Source organism: Centruroides vittatus, unplaced genomic scaffold, assembly GCF_030686945.1.
Source record: "Centruroides vittatus isolate TY-2023 unplaced genomic scaffold, ASM3068694v2 contig_927, whole genome shotgun sequence".
Classification (NCBI taxonomy): domain Eukaryota; kingdom Metazoa; phylum Arthropoda; class Arachnida; order Scorpiones; family Buthidae; genus Centruroides; species Centruroides vittatus.
Window position 1 is genome coordinate 1,072,347 of NW_027122613.1, and position 22,905 is coordinate 1,095,251.

Sequence of the window (22,905 nt, forward strand, 5' to 3'; positions counted from 1 at the left end):
TTAATAGGTAGTGGTGAAATAAGCATCCCGGACGATGATCAAGCAGCCAGGAGTGATAATAACCCCCACCATAAGTACAATTTACGTGGTAACAGGATAAACTACCGAAAGTTGCATTACGGTGTTGATCCTTAGTATGATGAAGGCCAGAGACCATCCATGAAAGGTTATGATTTCCCATATCAAAACCTTCATTGGGAACTTTGCATGACATTTGAACTTCACTTCAGGAATAGCATCCTTTTTTTACAATAAAAACTTATTTTCCACATATTCAGAGCAATCTAGTGTAAAATAAGACTTAGCATTGATAACAATCAGGATGTTTTGGACTGCAGATCTCCTTTGTCCAGTTGTTAGATTAAAATTTTTTGATTTTCTAACTGCTTCACAGTATATTTTGGATGTAGAAATCTTTTTTCTGTTAAGAATACAGTATTCCTTTTCTTTAATATCCCATGCACATGTGTGACGTATTTGAACTTTTGACTTGGTATATAGAGAGAGTACACTCGCCTTAAAAGAGCAACATTGGTTAGCTATTTGTGCTTCACTTCAGTCATTTCAACTGTTTTTCTTCCCCTTTTTCAGATCTAGATAGAATTTCCTTCTCTGTTACTCTCTTAATTATATCATATATAATGCTTTTTAATATGATTATATATACAGCTGACCCTTGATAATCCGACACTTTTGTAATCCGACGTGCTCAGTAGTCCAACGCACTTTCCGTCAAGGTTACTGTAGTCCCCGTCCTGTTACGTGTCTGCTTGCACAGAAGGATGTCATGACATGAATTTCCCCACCCAATTCTTACACAATGACACACATTTCTTGTGTTTTCCATGAGCAGTTCTGTATGTACTGTATTATTTATGCCTATACATACTGTATGTACATTTATTGGCTTCCATATTTCTTTTAATAAACATGTTTTAGTTAACCGAAATGGATGTTTCATTTCCATATTAACCTAGGCAGCATTTTACTCATAAAATATAGGAATATTGTAGGCTACTGCTAGCAAAACAATGCCAAATATGTAATCACTTTTGGTAATCCGACACCCCTTTGGTCCCATACCTGTCGGATTATCAAGGGTCAGCTGTATATTCATTATATCTTAAGCTGTAAAGAAAATTTTTATACTCTAATCTCTACAAGATAGCAATTGGACTTGATTTAGTCCATACTGATTGTTGTTATCTGTTTTTTTCCAATCTTCGGTATTTAATTTTTACAACTGCACTTTGTTACTATAAAAAAAGCATCTTAAATTTTATTTTCTAAATTTAATTTTCATGAAATATCTTTCTTTAAAAAAGTCTAGAAATACTAGAAACATTTTTTTTGAACTTAATCTTGATCTTTTAAATACATATCCAATATTGCACTCTCTGAAATCCAAGACAATAAGACTGTTGATTATATTTCTCTATCAGTAAAACTTATTATGATGGAATTACATATCATCATCATAATGCTTATAAGGAAATCAGAGTTTTCACTCTAATTTTTTAATAAGTCATTTCTCTTCTGTGCTAAGAAATTGGCATGATCTTATTACTGTATCTTTTACTATATATTATTTAATTAATAATTAAATAATAATAACTTTTTATTTTTAAATTATTAGGAAATAATTCATTACTATTTTTTGTAGGGATTTAAAAAAAAAAATGTTAGAAGAAGACAAGTATTTCACTGAATTAAGTAATATTAAGACAACATCACCAAAAGTGTATAAAGTAAGTGAAACTATTGTTTTAGTACAGCTCCGAAATCTAAATAGATCTTGACGAGTTATTTTTTTTTAAGATTAGTTGCAACTTAGATTACATCGGTGATTTCCAAACTTTTTAAAGAGAGATTTTATCACTTTGAAAATTCATTATATAAGATTTGTTTAACGTTAATATGCAAATTTAGTTGTACATAATAATTGTATATGTGATTACAAGTACTTTCAGATATCTGATCAACACTAAATTATGCCAAAAAACAGAGCTGCTCTTGATATATTAATACCAAATGGTCAGTTTTATTGGGTTATAATGCTAATAAGACTACTTTAGTAATCAAATATAATGTAATTTGACTAGAGGCAGGTGGTTAGGCTGCTATCTCATGATGATTTTAATAATTATAATAAATAATAAATTAATTTTTAATTTAGAATTTCTGGAAGAAAGAATTAATTTGTAATTCTTTTCCTCCAAAAAGTTAATTTCAGAAAACAGGCAATGTTTTGAAATGATAAATAACATAGTGTCAAAACTGGAAGCAAATTTTGTAATGCAATGAATTTTAATTGTTTTATAGTTTTAATAAGTAACAATAAATAATAACAGAACTAAACACGATAACTGTCAAAAGAAGAAGAAAACTATATCAAATGTAATTTTCAATTAGTTAAAATAATAATGGTATAAATTGGATGCAAATTGTATGAATAACAATTTTCCATTTAAGCATAAAACTAATGCATCACAATGTAATGCAGGGAGTGGAGAAACTTTTTAGTACAAGTGTAAAAACTGATAACACTTCTCAAGGCATCTGGAAAATTTTAAGTTTATATAAATTTATAATACATCTGTTTGTGAAGACACATTAATGTCATAAAAGTTGTTACTCTTAAATTGCAATTTTGTAGAAGAGAGTGTAACAAGCAAAAACTAGTTTAAAAAGTACCAGGATATATATAGATTGTTCTTATAACTTTGAAGTAACAAAAAATAACTGTATGGGTATATATTTTTAATTTTATGAACCTTATCTTTTAGTTTTTCAGTGAGAAAGATTGTACTTCTTTTTAAGTGAAATTTCGGAAATATTAGCGGACAGTGATGAGACAGCAACTTGGAAAGCTGTGAATTTGCAGTTCTTTTGTGAAATGTTATGCATAACCACAGATTTTTAATGAAATTTCTCAGTTTTTTTTTTTTGAGCATACACATTTCTTTTACATAATATAAGTTACTGCACTAAGGTGTTTTTAAAATTTGTTATAGTATAATGAAAAGACATCTTTTAACAACATATCTTATTTTCTGGTATTGTAGCTTTGAAGGTGTGCATTCTGACTGATATTTATTCATTTCTTGAAGAAATTTGTAATAAATATTAGTCAGAATACATGGGATACAAAAAAATTTATGGAATTTATTACATATGCATAAATTTAGGTTTAAAGCACTTTTATGTTAAATTGAGTATTATTTTGTATTTTTTAATGTTGCTTAATTTTTTTTAAATTTTGTGCAATAAATTTTAACTTCATTATGACTGATTTAGTCAATGCATATTCATACAGGTGTATTTATTTTTCATTTTTAAGCCTTGTATATTGTACACAGATTTTTTAAAACAAAAGCACAGCTTTTTATTAGCAAAATTCACAGCCAACTAAAAAATGGAGTTGGCAACATTGCTTGGAGTTGGTTAATAAGATTTTTGTCTGTAAGTAGTGTATATAAATGACTCTTTGCCAGATTTTATTCTGAGAAAAAGTGCTTGCATTGATAGGTTGTAGAAACTTGTGAAGCTGTATTCTTAAAGTATTGTTTCTCAAAATTAATACATAAAATTCCAAAATATAACAGTGAATCCACTGTTATATTTTGATTTCAAAGCACATCAGGATTAAAATCAATTAACTCCAATTGCTAGGATTCTGGAACTTCATCAGGCATTACATAAAAAGGTGTTTTGCATATTCATAGCTTTATTCTATGATGATTTAAATCTTCAAATCTATTTTGAAATTTAATAAAGTAAAAATTACATTACAAATACTAGACTTATCTTCCTTACTTGCCATGTCCAATCACCCAGAACAACCATTTTCCACTGCAGAGATGACTTTTTTTGTAGGCTACTACTCTGCACAAATATGTAAAATACAGTAATACCCCGAACTTACGTGATAGGTGGAACCGAACGATTACCGCGTAAGTCGAATTTGCGTAAGTCGGGGTATAATTTCGCATATAAATACATACAAAATATTTTTAAAATTGGGGCCGGAGACTATAGAAAACAATAATTTAGAAAAAAATGTTTAATAAAATCTTAGATAATACATACGTATAACAAATTATATTATTAAAAATGTAAACCGAAGTTATTTTGATGTAGAAGGCTTCATAAAATCTAACAAATTCGTCTGACGGCTCAAAGAATTTTTTTTCTCCCGCAAAATTTTCTCGTAGTATGCTAATAATTTTTTTATTTCTCGTTTTGTAGAAGAAATGCGCTCTTCGTTGGAGTCTATATTTTCTAAAATTTGTAACCATTTTTCAATTGAATTCAGGCCTTTTGTCAAGTTTTCACAGCTTCGAGAATTTTTTTCTTTGCCTTTTATAATTGTTCTGACCGTCGATTCCGGTAGATCAAACTTCTTTGCCAATTCACAAATTTTCATTTTTGTATCGAAGTCTTTGATAATGTTATTTTTACATTCCAAAGATAAAGTTTTTCTTTTCTTGTTTGATGCAGAAGAATCAGTTCTACTTCGTTTGGATGACATAGTAGAGTCTCTCAAGTCTCTGTAGATATAACAGACACAGAAATAAATAACACAAAATAAATTGTAGCTATGCGTCAATTCCGCACGACATGTCTGAACATATAAGCTGAACAATAGTGTGGGGGGAGTGAGTAATCAAGAGTTGCATGGCGCTCAAATAAAAGACGAAGCGACGAGATTTGAAAATACGCGTAACTCTGGGTTCGTGTAAGTTGAGATATTACTGTAGTCTAAAATGTCCACAGGTGACAATCCCAACACAATTAAAAATTTACTTCATTAAATTGTAATTTCCACCAGCCCTTTTTTTACTAAGAAATGTTATACTATTTTGAAATTGATCCAAAAGTCTTAAATCCTTATCAATGAACTTAACTGTGTTGATTTTGGATTCTGTTCTCTCAACTTTAGAAAATGTATAAAGCAGTTTCTTTTCAGTTGGGTCACAAATAATTGAAGCATTGATTTTCAATTGAATTGGATTATCAATGACATTTTCCTAGTCATAATTTCCATTGTAGTCACTCATCTTGATTAGCTAAAAAATTACATTACAGTTTTTGTTCTCATTTTATTAATTTACATAATGAAAAATGTATTACTAATGACATTTGTTTAATTGAAATGTGTAAAACAAATCTATAATGTAATTTTTAGCTAATTAACAAATGTAACAAAAGTGGGAACTATGACCAGGAGAATGTTTTATAATGCTGTTCATACATCATACAAACTGGTTGAATTTTACAGCACTATATTGTATCTGTGTGAAGCCTTTGTAAACATATTTATGTTTGGATTCACAGTACTGTTGAATTTTCAATTATGTCTTTTTTTCTTTCAACTTTTTTCAGAAGATTTAGAACGGAGTTAGATAGATGAAAGACAAGACTAGATATGGAAACCTTAGAGACAGAAGGTCTCAATTAATTATATGTGAACTTCCAATGCAAACCAGAAATCATGTTATATCAATTGAAAAATTTTGACTGGAAAGGAGTTAGATAGGTGACCAGCTCGACTCTATTGCTAACGGAAAAGTATGGTGTACAGGGACATGCTGTCTTTAGCTACTACTAATTTGAGGTGGAGAGCATATATTTTAAATTAAATAATTAAATAAAAATTAAATAATTAAATAATAATTAAATAAAAATTGCAGCCCGGCATTGCGATGATGTTTTAACTTTATATTCTTATACTTACATTTGAAAATAATAAATTAATAAAACAATTTAATTATTATGAACTTGTGATCTAAATAATGATGTGCAACTGGCTAATAATAAAGTGCACCACAACTTTTGCCTGATTATTTAAATGTGCTGTAAGTCTAAAAGGTCAGGAACCACTGATCTGGACTGTAGATCTGCAGCAGGGATTTTGGATTTCATTTTGGATTTATCATTTCATAAAGAACTTTCTAAACACAATAAACAAAACCTTTAATGTCCAGTAATGAAATTTTAATGTAAAAATTGATGAATTTTTTCAATCTTAAACAAGATCTCAATCAGGTCAACAATGATACTCCAAATTGGAATGCACAGAATAAAAGTTTTCAAAAATTTTTTAATAATTAGAACAAATATATAACCACTAATTAAAAAAACAACAACAAAACACCGAGTTGTGTTATTTAACCACCAATTATATATAGTTATAAGTTTTGTTTTACATCATTATGTATTTGTTCTATAATTATTTAAAAAATTTTTGAAAACTTGTGTTATGCGCATTCCACTTTGAAATATTGTTGTTGATCTGATGCAGATCTTGTTTAAGATCAAAAACATTCATCAATGTTTACATTAAAATTTTGTTACTAGATGTTAAAGGTTTTATGATTTGTGCTTAGTAAGTCATTCCTGTTATTGAAAATAAGGTAATTTTGAACTTTCTAAATTATTTAATTCAATTCAAAATGAATTTGTAATTGTTTTTTTTTTTTTTACACATTTTGTATGTAACGGACAAATATTCAGATACCATAATTAATTAAAAAATTACCTTTAACATATTATACTTTGTAATTTAGGCGTATGTTTGGTTCAAGACAGTAAATAAACAAGTGGCACACTCATTGGAATGAAGGCAGTCAGAAGCAGAATCAAAAGATAGGATGGAATAATCTACACACTAATTTTGGTGTATTATAAACATATAGTCACTTTTGATTTAAATTTTATAAAAATAAACTTTTTAAGAAATAAAATTATTTTATTTTTTCAAATAAGAACAAAGTTATGTATAGGGTGTGAAACTCATGCTCTTTACATTAATCTATAATTCAACTAACTGTGCATTCAAGGAACTGTATAAATGAATTAAAATACAGTGGAACCTTGCTTAACAAGCATAATTTGTTCCAGAACCTTACTTGTAATGCGAAACACTCGTTAAGCGAAACAATTTTTCCCATAGAAATTAATGTAAAATATGATAATGTATTCCATGCCGAAAAAATACTCAAATACCGTATTTACTTGCCTATAAGACAAGGTTTTTATTCATTTTTTCACTGCTTCAAAAACCTAGGTCGTCCTATATGTGCGAGCAAAGGATCCTTTGCGTTTTTGCAATAATTTTTGTGAACCGTGTATAGTTCATGCTGCCATTATAGCAAAGTGCTATCGAGGTCAAGGTGAATGTCGCTTTTAAAGAGATGATCCGAAAATAGCTTAGAAAATAGGGAGATGGTTACGGATTACCCTGAAGAACTCAGCTTCTACTGTACTATTTTAGATGTGGTTTTTTGCATTTTGTGGGAAATCAAACATATTTTTAGACCCATCTAAAAATTCTGTAATTAGCTTGGAAGAAGGGGGATTTAACTCTTGCATTCAATGAAAACAGGTATGATTGGCTATGTAAGATAACCTTTGTAGTTATATAAACCAAATTCTATAATATAATACAATAGAAGGGCTAGAAGTATGAAATTAGCTAATCTTCATGTATGTTCTTATTTTTTGCCCAGGCAAATCTGGGCTTACTTGCTAGTTGGAATATAAATTGGTTTGAAGACAGTTTTGTCTATCTTGGTTTCATATTGTTCAACATATTTTCTTATCCACATATCCAAAAATGTACTCCATCATCAAATTCTTGTTGTTCTTAATTTTAAACCTAAGGAGCTATTTGAAAATTGTATAGAAGATCCTATGGTTATTGGTTTTTTCCAAATGACCATATGTCATTGACATATCTCTTGTAAAATTTTATTTTACTCTCAAATTGTTCCTGTATCTCTTCCCCCACTCTTCTCACTATCAGCCCTGCCAAGGTTCCTGAAATGGATGATCCAATTGAGACTTCTCTTGTTTGCTTATAAAAACTTTTATTGAATTTAAAATATGATTAAAAAATTGTGTATAAAATAGCTGATAATGTTAAGTTATAACTCCACAATTAAACATTTAAAGTTATGAGATATTTTTTAACAGAGTATATGAACAACCATTACATAGCTTTCAAGTCCTTTCAAATTATCTTGTTCATCTTCAGGAAAATGAAAAAATGAACTATGGGAACCTAAATAGAACATCCTGAAGATTTTTGAACACAAAATAAAATATATTAAAATTTTATTTTATTTCATATTCAAAAATATTTTGGATGTTCTATCTGATAGCAGTTAGTTCTTGTTCATGTTTTGCTTTCTTGAAGATGAATGAAATAACTTAAAAATATTTGAAAGCTCTGTAATAGTTGTTCATATACTCTCCATTAAAGCATATTTTATAGTATCTGATTATATCTTAAACTTCATCTTCCTAAATTTCAGACTTTGGAGCAAGATGTTTCTTGCATAGAGAAATATTGGCTCTTGTCTCGTGTTTGTTTCCAGCAATTAAAAGTTCAATGTAGTGATATAATATTCCTTGCCTAGGTCAGTTTCATCAATTTTTTGTTTAGGACACAACTGTTTTTAATTATCAATGGGTATCATTCATATACAATATTTCCTCAGTTACTCTTTCCTACATTTGTTTCTCTTTATATATAGGAGAACTATGCTTTTCTATTATTGCTCTAAAGCCCCATTGTTCCTTATGGGTTTTAACATATACAAATAGTTTTGGCAGTCTAGCTAGTGGAGTCTGGACAAGTATTCTCTTCCAATAATTTCTTCATTCTTACTTCTATATTCTTAATGGGGTCTCTATCTCTTCAAAGCCTGTTTCTTTTACATAATTTTTTAAACCCTTAACATATTCTTCTTTCCAGAGTATAACAACCATCTCTCCTGACTTAACTACTTTGGTTAGAATGAGATACTCAGTTTCCAACCATTGCCTTATCAAACTCAATCTTTGTTCCACATTCTCCTCTTTTTGTAATCTGTTGTTTTGTTTGTTTCTGTTCACTAATCATCTATTATATCATTTCTTTTTCCATCTAATTGAAACTCTGAAGAAGCATCTCAATTTCTTTTATCATAGTTCTATACCAGATCATTCCTATAAACTTTTAAAGTGTTGGGCATTAGAAGATTAGAAGATGAACTGTTTTCTCATGTTGGTCTCCAAAAAGTAGTTTCTTAATTTAACTTATCAAGTTTCATACAGTGATGGGTTAAGGATTGAATTTATCAATATGTTTTTTCCCAGATTCATAAATTTTGGCCATCTACTTTTCTTCTTGTTTGTTGAATTTACTGTAAATGGAATTTATAAACCTCTTTTCTTAGATGTTATCTGAAAGTTTTCTTATTAATTTAAATATCAGAATTACTGTGGTACTATTAATTTAACAGAACAGCATTTACTAAGAATATCAAAACTTAAATTTTACTCTGTTCTTTTATTCGTGTAAAATATTTGTTGCAGACAGCTGAAAATTATGATGTCAGTAAAGCTTGTAACTGATGTTATAATTAAAGTAACTGTGCAGTTCATTAAGTTTTATGCATAAAGTCTATTATTGATAAATTCGACAACTGTTCTTGAGACACAGTTGATCTTAAGTAATATTTCATCTTTTTCAATATTGAAAAGCCTCTTTCTGCAGAAAAAAATTGACATGGGTAATGTTAAAAACTATATTTTTAAAGCAATTGATCCATTTGGAAATGAATCTCACATAAATTATTTTTACAAATAAAATTCTAATACATTGATGAGTATCATAGTATTTAAATACAAGCAGTGCAAATGTTTTAACTTTTTAAAATAGATAGTTCATGTTTATGACAGTTAGGTTTAAAAAATAAAACTTGTAATTTGTGTTCATTCGTATAATGCATCCTTGTATTTTGGTTCTTGTAAAGGTCACAAATCACACATTGACTTATGATTTTTCAGCTAAGCCATTACAATTATTTGAAATAGTTCAATGCATTTCAAATACATTGGAAAATTTGTAGTCTGTATACTAGATAGCTATTATTAGTGGTATAACTAAGATTTTGTTCTGGGATGATTTGAGAGGATGATGTAAAAAGTAAAATTAGAATGAGGAACAATTAAGCCTACCATAAAGTATGGTTTATTTATAAATAGTTTTTTTATTTATGAAATTATTTATTTTTTTATAAATTTTTGTAGTTTAAATTTTATTCCTAAAGTCTCTAGAAAGTCGACACCCACATCACCTTCTATAAGTACATCATAGGAAATACAGTAGAGAACCGAAAATCGGAATCAATTTGGGACTGGGGTTGTTCAGATTAGTGATTTGTTCCGATTACCGATTATGTATGAAAAAATATATTAACCTGTCTGATGTTCAAATTTTTCTCCGTTGCGTGTCGCTTCGTGTTGAATTTTCGTCGATTTTAAGCCTAACGAAAATTTTTATAATAATAATCGAGGCTATCGTATTGTTAAAAATTATTTCTTCATTTTGTACAAACAAAATAAATATATTGAAGAATATAAAAACATGAAAATTATACTTTAGAAGTAAATCTAGTATCAAAAACGTTCGATTCAGCACGACACACACTGACTGAAAATCGTTCTGATTACCGGGGTTCCGATTAACGAGTCTCTACTGTAATTAAACTTATAGCATTTAGAGTGAATTGCAGTATAGTTTAGAGCAGGGCGTGTCCAACCTGGGGCCCGTGGCTGCATGCAGCCCAAGGCAAGTTCCAATGCGGCCCAATAAACGTGTAAACAAAACCGACAAATTTATTTATTTATTTCAACGGCATAAAATCAAAAAAGAAGTTTCACAAAGCCATAAACTTTTATACATATTTTATTTTTGAGTGGAAAGGAAATATTTCCAAAAGATAAAAAGTAGTGAGAAAGGTTAAATAGACCTTTTGTTATGCAAATATTGACCCTTAATTTTCCAACTTCTTCAGTTTTTTATCTTTTTGTCCTTTCTTTTTTTTCCCTGCATTTGGGTCTATAATCCATTGAGTCCCAACTCCAGCTTTATTTAGTATTTCTTCCAGCATTGCAAGATTTGGATACTTTGCACCAAATTTGGCTACCTTTTTTTTAGTTTGGTGTAAAAAATATCATTTGGAACATTGGCTACTTTTTGGTCTACATATTATTTATAAATATATTAGTTGAATAAAAATGCACTTTAAAATGGTGTTTCGTCATTTTTTATTAATTAGAGACCCAAATAAAACAAATATTTGTGTTTTTTACAGGGCTGTTGAGTTGTGTAAAATTATACCGAATCTTACTTTGCCTTACCATCCAACTCAGACTCCAACCACAGATGGATTTGTTAATAAAATAGACCCTGGAATTCTAATGTCACGTGAAGACATCAGAATTTTATTATTTATTACTATTTTATTACTTATTACTTATACTTTCATAGAATCAATACTTTGTAACATCTCATGAGGAAATTTTTAACAAGAGTCTTATGGGCAGGACCGACGAGAGAATGGGATGATGGGGTAAAATTTACCATGCCCCAGACTTCATTCCACAACTTTCTTTCAATCATTCCTGAGGCCCGTGTACATTTTTCCTCTGGACCGGAGACATCTTTCACCACCATTGCTTATGGACATAATGATGATACTGCAAAATTTGAATGACTTAGGAGAAGAAACATCTCAAGCGAGAACATCTTAACCGAGTTTTGCTGTACTATTATAAAATGACAAAGAGCTTAATTTTGAGGGGAGAAATGAGTTTTATAAAAAACTGTGAATGCTAATAATGAGTAAACTGTTCATTAAGTCCAACCACACTGAAGATATGACACATGACCCCTTCTATGTCTCTGCCCTGTTGACCTTTAATTAAGAACCAAAATTTAATAGCATTAATGCCCCTTTATACACAAGCTATGGTACCAAGTTTTGTTTCTTAAACTTTACCCATTCTGAGATATTGTTTTGTTTAATATTTTAGAATGGAGAATAAAGAAGTTAAACAAATTCGATGCCAACACATGTGCGTGCACGAATTTTCCTTCGTTATTTGACAGTTTTTGGGTTCAGGAGGTCTCCAAACGTGTAAATTTACAAAAACACTTGGAGGGTCAAATTTGACACGATTCCAATACTTTTCCGTTTTATATACATAACAAGACAGGAAAGTAAAAAAAAGAGTCAGAGTCGGGGGATTTTTGACGACTCTGACTCCGACTAAAACACCAAAACTCCATGACTCTGACTCCACAGCCCTGGTTTTTCAAATAAATTGTTTGTTTGTCTTCTTTATAATAAATGAATTTATCTATTTCTAAGTAAAAATTGAAAGTGTCTGTAGAAGTAATTTTTTAAAATATCCTTTTTTGTGATAAAGTTTTAATACTTATTACTATAATCTAGACATATTAATTCTTAAATATACTTGAGCCACAAGTATATATAATGTACTTATGGCCTAAAACTCCATGACTTCTTCCAATGTGGTCCAGAGAAACAAAAAGGTTGGACACCCCTGGTTTAGAGAATATGATTGTTGAAATCCTTCTTTAAATACTTCTGTTGGATACATCTTAGTTTTACATTGATAGCTTGGAATAGATGTTTTACAAAAGTAACAAAATGGAATATTAAGTTAGTAATTGCTACAAATCAATTTTTATAATTTGTCTTATACAGTATACCTGTATTAATAAAACTTACTTTATAAATACAGATAGTATTTGAATTAGATTTGAAGGAAGAATTTTTCTCGTCAAATCTAATTAAAAATAATGTTGTTTTCCGTTAGCATTCGAATGAAATTTCAACAGAAGCATGCTCCAGTTTGAAAGTCAGTTCAGGAGCAAGTTCCAGGTCAGAGTGTTTCAGAGAAATCTTCCAAATTTCATAACAATCTATCTGTAAAGAATTTGTAGAACAGTATTGTACAGAGAAAATATTATTTAATATTTTACCCTTGCATCATTCTATTTGATTTCTTTATATATTTGTTATCCTGTTTTTTAAAAGATATTTACTTACCAGAATTTATCTTTATAGTCTGCCTACATTAGAGGTATGACAGTTACAGAAGTAAAAAGAAAGATGAAAGTTGGCAGTGAACAATATTTGGTAGGAAATTACAATGCAGCCTTACAAGAATATACTTCTATATATAATGCAGTGGATAAATTTGGCAGATGGGTAAATAGTATTTTATTTTATTATTTTTAGTTAAAAAATAAATAATAAACTTCATAAGTCTTTTATATTCCAGCTGTGAAAATATTTTTAAAATGAAATTATATTGATCTTCTCAGCTGAAAATTTGAGTAACTAATTAATGATGATTTGTTTTTTGCTAAATTAAGAAAAACAGGTCAGATAATTTATTATCTGAGTCAAGTGAGACAATTTTCAGTGTGTATATGTGTGTACACCAATAGAATACATGCTTCATCTTCTCCTTGATCATGGCAAAAAACTTCATATTTATATTTGAAAAGTTCTGTTAGGCACTCTCAAAACTCTCATTTTTTATCTCCAGAACAATCTAAAAAGTTTAAAAATTTATAAATATTAATTCAATTAATAAACCAGCTAATTTTTTAATATACAATTTTTAATTTTAAAAACAATACAAGTTATTAAAGATTTTAAAATCGTTTTTGTAAAAATGGAAGGAAAAATTTGTAATTGACAATACTATGTCTTGTTTATAAAATCGCAGTGCCGTAATGGCTGGACACCTTAGAGGTATGAAGGAGTACATGTCAGGAGTTGCAATTTGGCACAGAGTATTTGGTGCCCAAATCATGTGCACATAAAAAAACCAGACTTGTAGGTACTCGGGGCTGAGAACTGAGTCAAAATAAAATACAAAATGGCGACACTCTTTCTACAAACAGGTGCTAGTGCGAGATTTGCACATGCGTTGCTCATTGGGAAGTTGGAAATGTGAACGTTGTGCATTTTTGAAACTAGATGGCGCTAATTGTTATAATTTTATATTAAAACTAACTTTTGAAATATAATTTTTCTTTTGTTTTTACATTTATTAATATATTTATTTTGTTTGTGCAAAATAAAAAAATAATTTCGGATGATACGATAGCCACGATTATTTTTTCAAACACAGGAAATTTTCGTTAGGCATCAACAAAAATTCAACCCAGGGCAACACACAACAGAGAGAAATTTCAACATTGGATAGGTTAATTTCATTGAAAATGTATCGTGGATGACCTAGTGGTTGTGGCTGTGGTTGATGCCAGTGAAATTTGAACAATCATGCTCAAAACCAGTGATACCAAAGAAGATTGGAGAATGAGAACAAGACTCACTGTGAGCGTCGAAGTGATCCCACTTATTAGTGAGTCTCCGAGACAAAGTCTTGTCCCAAAAATGACCTTGCTGTTTTACTTGTTTTTATTTGTTATTGAAAGTAGAAAGTGATTTAAAAATTTTTTATTATTAATGTAGTTAATATTTGTTTTATTTAAATTTTTTGGATTGATGATAGTCTGTTGAAGTATTTTGTTGTGTATGCAACATGAGGGTAACTCATAAATGTGGTGATTAGAATTACAGTCAAGCCCACAAATAACAAGATTAGTTGTTGTGAATTATCAGTTAATGCAAACTTTCTCCTTTAATCTGCAATATTAAACCTATGCTAAAATGTTTAGATATTATGAAGTATTATGAAACGATATATTGGATACGAGGAAGATTTGCACTGATTATTGTGCTGCTTAGCTGAAAATAATTATACAACAAGAAGAAGCTAATCTTTTTGCTTAAACCTGAATGTCACAAAGTCTTTCAAGGAAAGAATTAAACCTTTCAACTAAAAGTTTGTTTTTGCTGCTGCAGCAATCCAGTCTGCCTTTTTCCTGCTTTAAATGTTAGGCCTATGCTTATGTTGACCAACCAAAGATGTTGCTTTATCATTTCTTTTTTCTTTCATTAAGGAACTAGGTCAATTAGATTATCAACTTGGGGTGTAATCAGCCAATTGACCATTCCTTGTTCTTCTAGACTTCAAAACAATAAGGACTATATCCTATTCCCATGTTCTAGGTTTGTGACTGTCCAATCTGACAGTTTTATTGACCAGTTTCAAACACTAAACTAAAGAATGTAGGTGTGATTGTTCTGCTCAAAATTCAGTTTGTCCTGACTTTGCTTTCACTATCTCTTTTCAGTAAGTTATATTTCAGTGTGTTTTGACCACAATGTCTGCTTTGTCATTGGAGATAAAGATAGAGATTATTAAGTTGCTCAGGGACAGCTGAAAAAATGCGAAGTTATAGAGAAATTTGGCATTACTGAAAATTCTGTCATCTGTGCTAAAAAAGCAATACTGTGCTAGCAAGAAAAAGTTCCATAGTGCACTTCATAAAGATGTTGATGATGATTTGTTTGAATGGTTTAAAGGAGTACAAAGTAAAAATGCTCCCATCAATGCTTATATGTTATATGACAGTTATATGGATTTGCTAAACTCTTAGGAAAACCTGATTTTGAACTTAGAAATGAATGGCTTCAGCATTTGAAAGACTGGCATGGAATCATCTTCATAAGTGTCTGTAGAGAAAGTGCTGATGTTTATAATTGCATTGTGACAGAATGACTGCAATTGAAAAAGAACATGATTGACTAGTACAATCCATCTGACATGTACAACCCTGACAAAACAGGCCTCTTTCACCAACTCCTACTAGATAAAACTCTTGCCTTAAAATTATGATTGCTGGTTGTTAGAATTGTTGGATTCATGTAGATTTACAATCAAAAACTAGCAAGAGATCCTTAAGATGGCTAAGACAACAAGTAATTTAGTGAAATTGAAAATTATTAGGTTTCTGGTTTAACTGGAACATTTTTACTATTACAGTTCTTCTCAATAACTTGAAGGGGTAAAGAACACTTTTTAGGTTAAAATTTTTTTTTTATAGTCCTTGGCTGGCAAAGCAGTAGTTGTAACTAATAATAATTTTAACTAGTTATGAAAATTATCATTACTTTAATGTTGTAGTTAGTTAAAATTTTTGAGTTATGAAAATTATCATTACTTTAATGTGATTGTAAATATTGCAATATAAACAATATGGTTAGATTTAAATATTTTTACGATTTCAAATACATAAACAAAATAACGAAATATACTATTAGTGAAAGACGTTAAGAAGAGTTTGATGTTGATGATCCATTATTTCTGCTTAATAATGTTTTAATTGAGTTAGATTGCCTCAAAAGTATCTTGTTTCACATGTGACATTGTCTCTTGAAAGCTTCTCTATAAAAATTTTAAAAGGTTCCCCTTTTAAAGGAAAAGGATGAGAGTGCTATCTACAACTTTGAAATCAGTGAAGTTCATTTAAATCTATAAATGAAGGGAAAATAATCAAATGCATGCAAAAGTCAAAGACAGATTTTAACCACACCTTTACAACATGCACAAGCAAAGTTAAATGCATATGCAAATAAAAACAGTGCAGAAAAAAAATTAAGGGCCAAATATGAAAATGGACCAGCAACTGTAATCAATGAAAGTCATTTATGTGGCAAAAAGTGAAAAATAAAGCAACTGTAACAGCAAAAAGTATTTACAAATTGCAGCAGAATTGATTACAAACTAGTAGCACGAAGGTTCTTTACCAGGGATAGTACAGAACTCTAAAATTCCAAAGTAAACCTATTCTAAATGCTGTACAACAAATCATTCAGCACTACAGAAAATGGGAATTCAAAATGTACAGTTATATCTGCTGTTCACTTGACACAGTCAACAGTTCCTTGGTATACTCACCAAATACAAATTATATTCCAGAATTATTGCCCTGGAAATGCACCAAATGATAGGTGCCTTCTCTTGATAAATTTAATAATTAATTTAAAGGATGATGCCTGACACCTACCTCTGGGCAAAATTACTTGACATTTAATTTGTAATTAGTAGCATTATTATAGCCCAATGTAATCCACAATCATTTGACATTAATAAATAAGCCTTTTTAAACTCATTTTATACTACCAGCTTCAAGATGTAGTTGAATGAAAATATGTAATATTGATAGTTTTCATTTATCACTTGTTACCAGTCTTAATCAGTGTTTGAAACATTAAATGTGTAAACATGTTTAATTTTAGCTGTTATTTATGTGCAGTATAGTAGTTTAAATTGCTGCATTTCTTCAATTATATGCTAGATGAATTGCTAGTAATTAATAATTATAAGTAATAAATTTTCAAGTTTTACATTTTTAATGTTTTTAAATGTCTTTTAATATTAATCAATAAAATCAAATTTCCACCAATTGTAGTTTTATTTACTTACCACAAGGTAAGTAAATACTGTAATGCTGTTTGTTGGTTACCATCAGTTCAGCTGAGTCCAAAAATAAGTACAATAAATAGGGCATCCAGAAAATAAGGAATGTTTGACTATAAAAAAGGAAAAAACAGTTGATAGGAACAGTGTTATTAAGTAATCAGTAGAAGACCAGTTACTTTTCTACATAACAGCGGCATGCCGTCCAAGGAAGCTGTGGAAGCGCCGCTTTCCTTGTATTTTCTAAAAATATAAATACATAGTGTGATTATTTTCATATTTTAATGTAGTTTGAATTAATTAAAATTAATATTTTATTATAACCACATTATGTATCTTATTACAAATTTCTATACTACATGTGAAAAAAAGTGATAAGATTGATATTGTATATTCAAATATAAATTTTTATATGCATATTCCCAATGGAAGCACTGTATTATCAAATATGGGACAGCTTCTATGGCAAAAATATTTGAATGGTGTAAAGCAGCCAGACTACAAGCCTTTGTGCATGTGTTTTACAGTTCACCAACCTCATGCAGTTTAGTTAGCTTGTGGATGCTACACACTGAAATATTGTATAATGCTTTCAATGATTCTATCCCGGGCCAGCACAGCTTCCCTATCATCAAATGTCACCGTGCACCACTGCTACATAGTCACCATTTCAATTAAATTGCTTGTCATAGTGCGACACTAGTTTTTAGATTCCTTTGTCATAGACTTCCATGTCCAGTTCTTTTAGCCAGTTAGTGACAGTTTCTTTCATCTCTCATCCATTGCCTGCACAGAGTGCAATATGCTGCACAGAACTTGCCTGCACAGAGTGCAATATGCATTTTTTATTTTAATGACTCCCCTCATAGATTCTGCCATATATGAAATTTATGTTTCTGATAAAATTGTTTTTATTTATAGTTGAAATTATAAATAAGAAAACACTAATATAAGTTATATATTTTCATTGTAAACTTTTAAAATATTCTTTTCATTTGAATATTTTTTATTTTATAGTATCTTAATATCACTGAGAGAGAATTAATTGCTTTGAAATATGCCTTAGCTACAGTAAATTTTCATTTTGATTCAAAAGAGGTAGGTAACATAATATATATATTGTGTTTTTGTGGAATGACTTGCATGCTAGAATCCCAGGGTTACTGGCATGCCAGTTAAACTGTGACTAAAATATAAAATTAATCAGATCTAACAAAACTAGTTAATTAAATGTTAAAGAAAACATTCTTCTGAGTACAGGTTGACATTCAAAAATCTGGCAACCTCTGGACCTAAAGAATGCCAGATTTTTCAAAATGCTGGATTTTTTATGGTTATATATGCTATATATATTTAACAGGAAATGACTACCTGTATAATCCTTTAAAGAAAGAAAATTAAACACTAAATGAAAAGCAGATGAAATTTTAATGTTCATCAACTAAATAAAACAGTTCTACAGAATTTTAGTTAGGTGCTTCCAGAAAACTGTGGCATGCCAATGTGGTAAATTTGAGAATGCACTCCAAAATTCATGCTGGAAATCTGAAGGAATGGGATTATCAATGGCCAGGTTTTTGAATGTCAACCTGTTAGTAGAAGTAATAGTAGTAGTAGTAGTTGTTGTTAGTCAGTGTGGGCTACACTGACCATCTACCCTGACCTTAAAAATAATGTCTTCCTCTCAAATTTCACACAAAGCTGATGTTGTGTAAGCTGAGTTTCTTAAATTTAATATGTTTATTTTTGCATTTTTGAATCAAATAACAATAAAATACACATGAAAAAAGCACTTTTGAATTCCATGAGTATTTTACATCCTTAGAAAGAAGACAAAATGAAGAAATTAAACCTATAATTGTAATTACTACATAAACTGCATTACTATAATCACAACAAACTACTTCAAACAACCTTTAATCTGCAGTTAAATTATTTACTTAATCTAACGTTTTTGGTTAATTTCGGTTAGTTAAATTATTTACTTAATCTAACATTCGGTTAGTCCCATCGGCTTGGAGAGCAGCTGGTAATCAGCTGTAAGAGAATGATCTGAGATTGCGCATCTGAAAATTTTTAAAAAACATTCTAAATTGTAAAAAAATTTTTCGAAATAATGGTTCTTTTGTCAATCCTGAGGAGGGTTAGTAAAACTAATTGAAAACGTTAGATTAAGTAAATAATTTAACTGCAGATTAAAGGTTGTTTGAAGTAGTTTGTTGTGCCTATAATTGTAGTTTTTGATGTAATTCTGACAGTTTTACAGTTTTAGAATAAAAACTGTTTGTTTTTACATGACATAACTCATTCTTTTTTTTTCATGTGCCCTCTAGAGAGTAATTTATAACCTCACTTTAAACTGGCATGCCAGCATTTCCCAGAATAAACTGGCATGCTGGATTTTGTCATACAAAAATATCTGATTTCATGGTCTCCCCGGATAGACCAGCATGCCAGTCATTTCATGAAAACACAGTATAATTATTCTTTAATTACTTTAATTAATTATATACTTATATATATAATATATATATTATTTTAATTAATGGCTGATATGATTTGGTAATCAGAATTCAGTTTTTAAAGAGCTGATTGCCCAGACATTAGCTAATAAATTATTAGTTTTTTATTATATTAATATTGAATAGTTATGCCTGTGTGAATAATTTGCATGTATATAAAACAAAAAATTGAATGCAAAAATTTAGTTACTATTTGGGAAATTATTGCAATCAGAAACAAGAATTATGGGGGATAGAAATTTTTTAACCAGGTTAGTCACAAATATAAACAGTTTTTATGATTCTCTTTAGTTTCTGTTTGAGTTAATTTTTTTTGGATTGGATTGATGGAATAAGACAATTCAACATGTGCAGTCTGTCAAGACACCCTTGGCAAATTGTACATATGGGAGTGCCTCCTAGGAGGACTTTCTGTGGGGGACTAGATGTTAGGCACATGAACAAAAACTAGAAAATTTTCCACAGTCAGCCTGTTGATCAGTTGTGAACTCATGACTAGCTATCAGTGTTCAATGGTTTTATCTACTTGCTTTTTATTCCTTCAACATCAATAGTTTAATGATTCTTATCATACATTGTTCTCATAACAGAGTTAATATTTAATTCAAAAACACACTCACTAATTTTTGTTGTTTGATATAAGAAAAATCTTGAATGATTTCATATCAAAGAACATATATGCACTTTTAAGATAAACAGTTCAATATAGAAATTGATAGTGTTTTGAAATCATTTTGAGAACTCATCAGTTTTTCATGAATAACTTTATTTAATTTTAAAACATTTAAAATTTTTTTTTTTTTTTTGAAAAACACCATTTATATTGGCATTAAAATTAAATTGCAAAGTTTCTTAGAATATATTATTGTGAAAATACACAGAGTAATTGAAGTTGATGGTGTTATTTCTAGTAGAGGGAAAGAGAAGTGAACTTTATGATTTTTACAACAAAAAAAAAAACTTTTTTTTTTTCAGAATGAATTAATAAAAAGTGTTAATGTTACCCTAGGTATCGAATATGGCGGCGCTTCCGGTAATCTCGATGGCATGAGTGTTTAGAACTGATTTCTAGATGGTGCTTATCCTACTGATGGTTTTTTTATGCAAATTTTCTTTAAAATTATCCATTCAGGAATTATGATGAATTGTGTGTATTTCGAGTTCGGTTATGTTCTAAACGGATGGTGCATGTTATGTATTCAAATGGTGTTCATGATTTTTTAAAGGTTGTACAAAAATTTTTTTTTTTAAGTTAATGAGTAGGAAAATTTGGCCAATGGTAATTACTGTTTAATTGTCATCATAAAAAATGTAGGAAAACGAAATTCTTTGGTAATTATTGGTAAAAATGTTAATAGAGGGAGATCTCTAACAACACATTTTACAAAATATGAAAAATTGAAGAACCCGACGTGAATTGTGGTTGTGGATAAATATGCAAATTAAGAAACATGACTTAGTAGATGACTGTTTCTCATGGAAATATGCAAATTAGTAGGTTGTGCGACATTTGCGAATGTTTGTCGTTGCATGCTGTGTGTACCCTACATTAGTTTTATGTACAGTTTAAACAACCAAGATATTTAGGTGAAATTTATTCCTAAATTTTTGTTAATTATTACGATAATTGTTATTCATTTTTAATTTTGGTGATGTTTGTTCATGTGCCACTGTTTGTGCTCCCGATGGACCTCCCTTAGGTTAGCGATTCATCCTTTAACATTCGTAATCAAGGATATGTTTCTCGTGTGTTCTGAGGTCACGAGACAACATGGCCGACGCCGACAATGAGGTGTGCGAGCAACACAGGTTCAATCCACGAGGAGACGATGCCTATTGCAGCCAAAGTGGTGAGAGAAGCGAGCCGCGAGGCTGCTGTTTCCCATAGACGTAAACTTATACTTAAATTCCAGACAAATCTTGTTCGAATCACTGATGTATTCAATCTTGTAATTCACTTCGTCCAGTTATCGAGGATTTTCAGGTATTATGGTGACTTATTTATATTTCACCTCCATTCCAAAAGTAGGAAATGAAACAAAAAGCACAGGAAAAAGTGAGAAGAAAATTTACGTTTTAATAATGTTTTATTTTAAAAAACGTTTTAAATATAGGTGCGTTTTGATTATTGTCGATGGTCGCCATCTTGTTTGCACATGCACATGTGCAAACAAGATGGCGACCGGAAGCTCTGCCATATTTGATACCTAGGGTAACATTAACCATAAAAAGTAAGGGTCGAAGCTGGAATCCTGAATCCATACACTTTATAGAAATGTGAAAATCGTAACAATTTTTAAGGTAATTTATTAGATCCAAGGAGTGTGACAGGCATTATTGTATTTACTTATAAGATATTATCAGAAAATATTTATAAATTATCTATTATCTGTATTAAATGGTTACTGTTAGATAGACAATTGTTTAAATTTTCTCACAAAGAAACATTTTGTTCTGTTTTAGGACAGCTTCAGCTTCTTAACAAACATAAGTCACTGTTCTAACTTAAGTTAGAACAGTGACTTATGTTTGTTAGAAGAAGCTGAAGCTGCAAATTTAAACAGTTGGCTAGCTGAAAGTATGCATTTAATACAAATGACACTATGGGACCAGAAACACATGAGGTATTATTTGATTTGTAAATCAAATAGCAATGAAATTGCAGAAAGTAATGAATAATCTAATTTTGATTTATGATAATTGAAAAATGGTGGTATTCTTTGTAATAATGAACAGAAATATATTGAAGTGCTATAATAAAATTAACTTAAAACTTGCTTACACAATTAAAAAATTTTTAAGTTTAATAAGAATTTGTACAATAAATTTTTCATTGGAGTTGAACATATTTATTATAAACATGAATTTTTGAACTTTCTGTTGACAAGATAGTGTTCATTTCCAATAGAAAATACTTTACAATAAAAAAATTGGCACAGGATTCAAATGATTTCTGGAAGCATTTATCTTAGATGAGATATAGGTTTATGTTTTATGATTGAAAGAATTAGTTTCTAGAATCATGAATGCCTTGTAATGCTTGAAATAACATTCATAATTAAATTTGTGAAAGTGGTTCTTTTTATATAAGTGAAATCCTATTTTATTAATAATTAAATTATGCTTTTTATATCTATAAAAAGAATCACATTTACCAATGTGGACATTCAATGGCTAT

The 22,905-nt window shown here is 29.7% G+C and overlaps 1 protein-coding gene across 1 annotated transcript in view; it reads left to right on the plus strand.

Annotated features, from left to right (window-relative positions):
* Positions 1–1,678: 1,678 nt before the first annotated feature.
* The window catches only part of LOC136984743 (uncharacterized), an 88,368-nt gene continuing 67,141 nt past the window's right edge, over positions 1,679–22,905 (plus strand). Inside the window, exons 1-3 of the mRNA XM_067281850.1 lie at positions 1,679–1,748; positions 12,930–13,073; positions 18,223–18,303. Coding sequence (XP_067137951.1) covers positions 1,680–1,748; positions 12,930–13,073; positions 18,223–18,303 — 294 coding nt within the window. The 5' untranslated portion in view covers position 1,679. The remainder of the gene's footprint in view (positions 1,749–12,929; positions 13,074–18,222; positions 18,304–22,905) is intronic.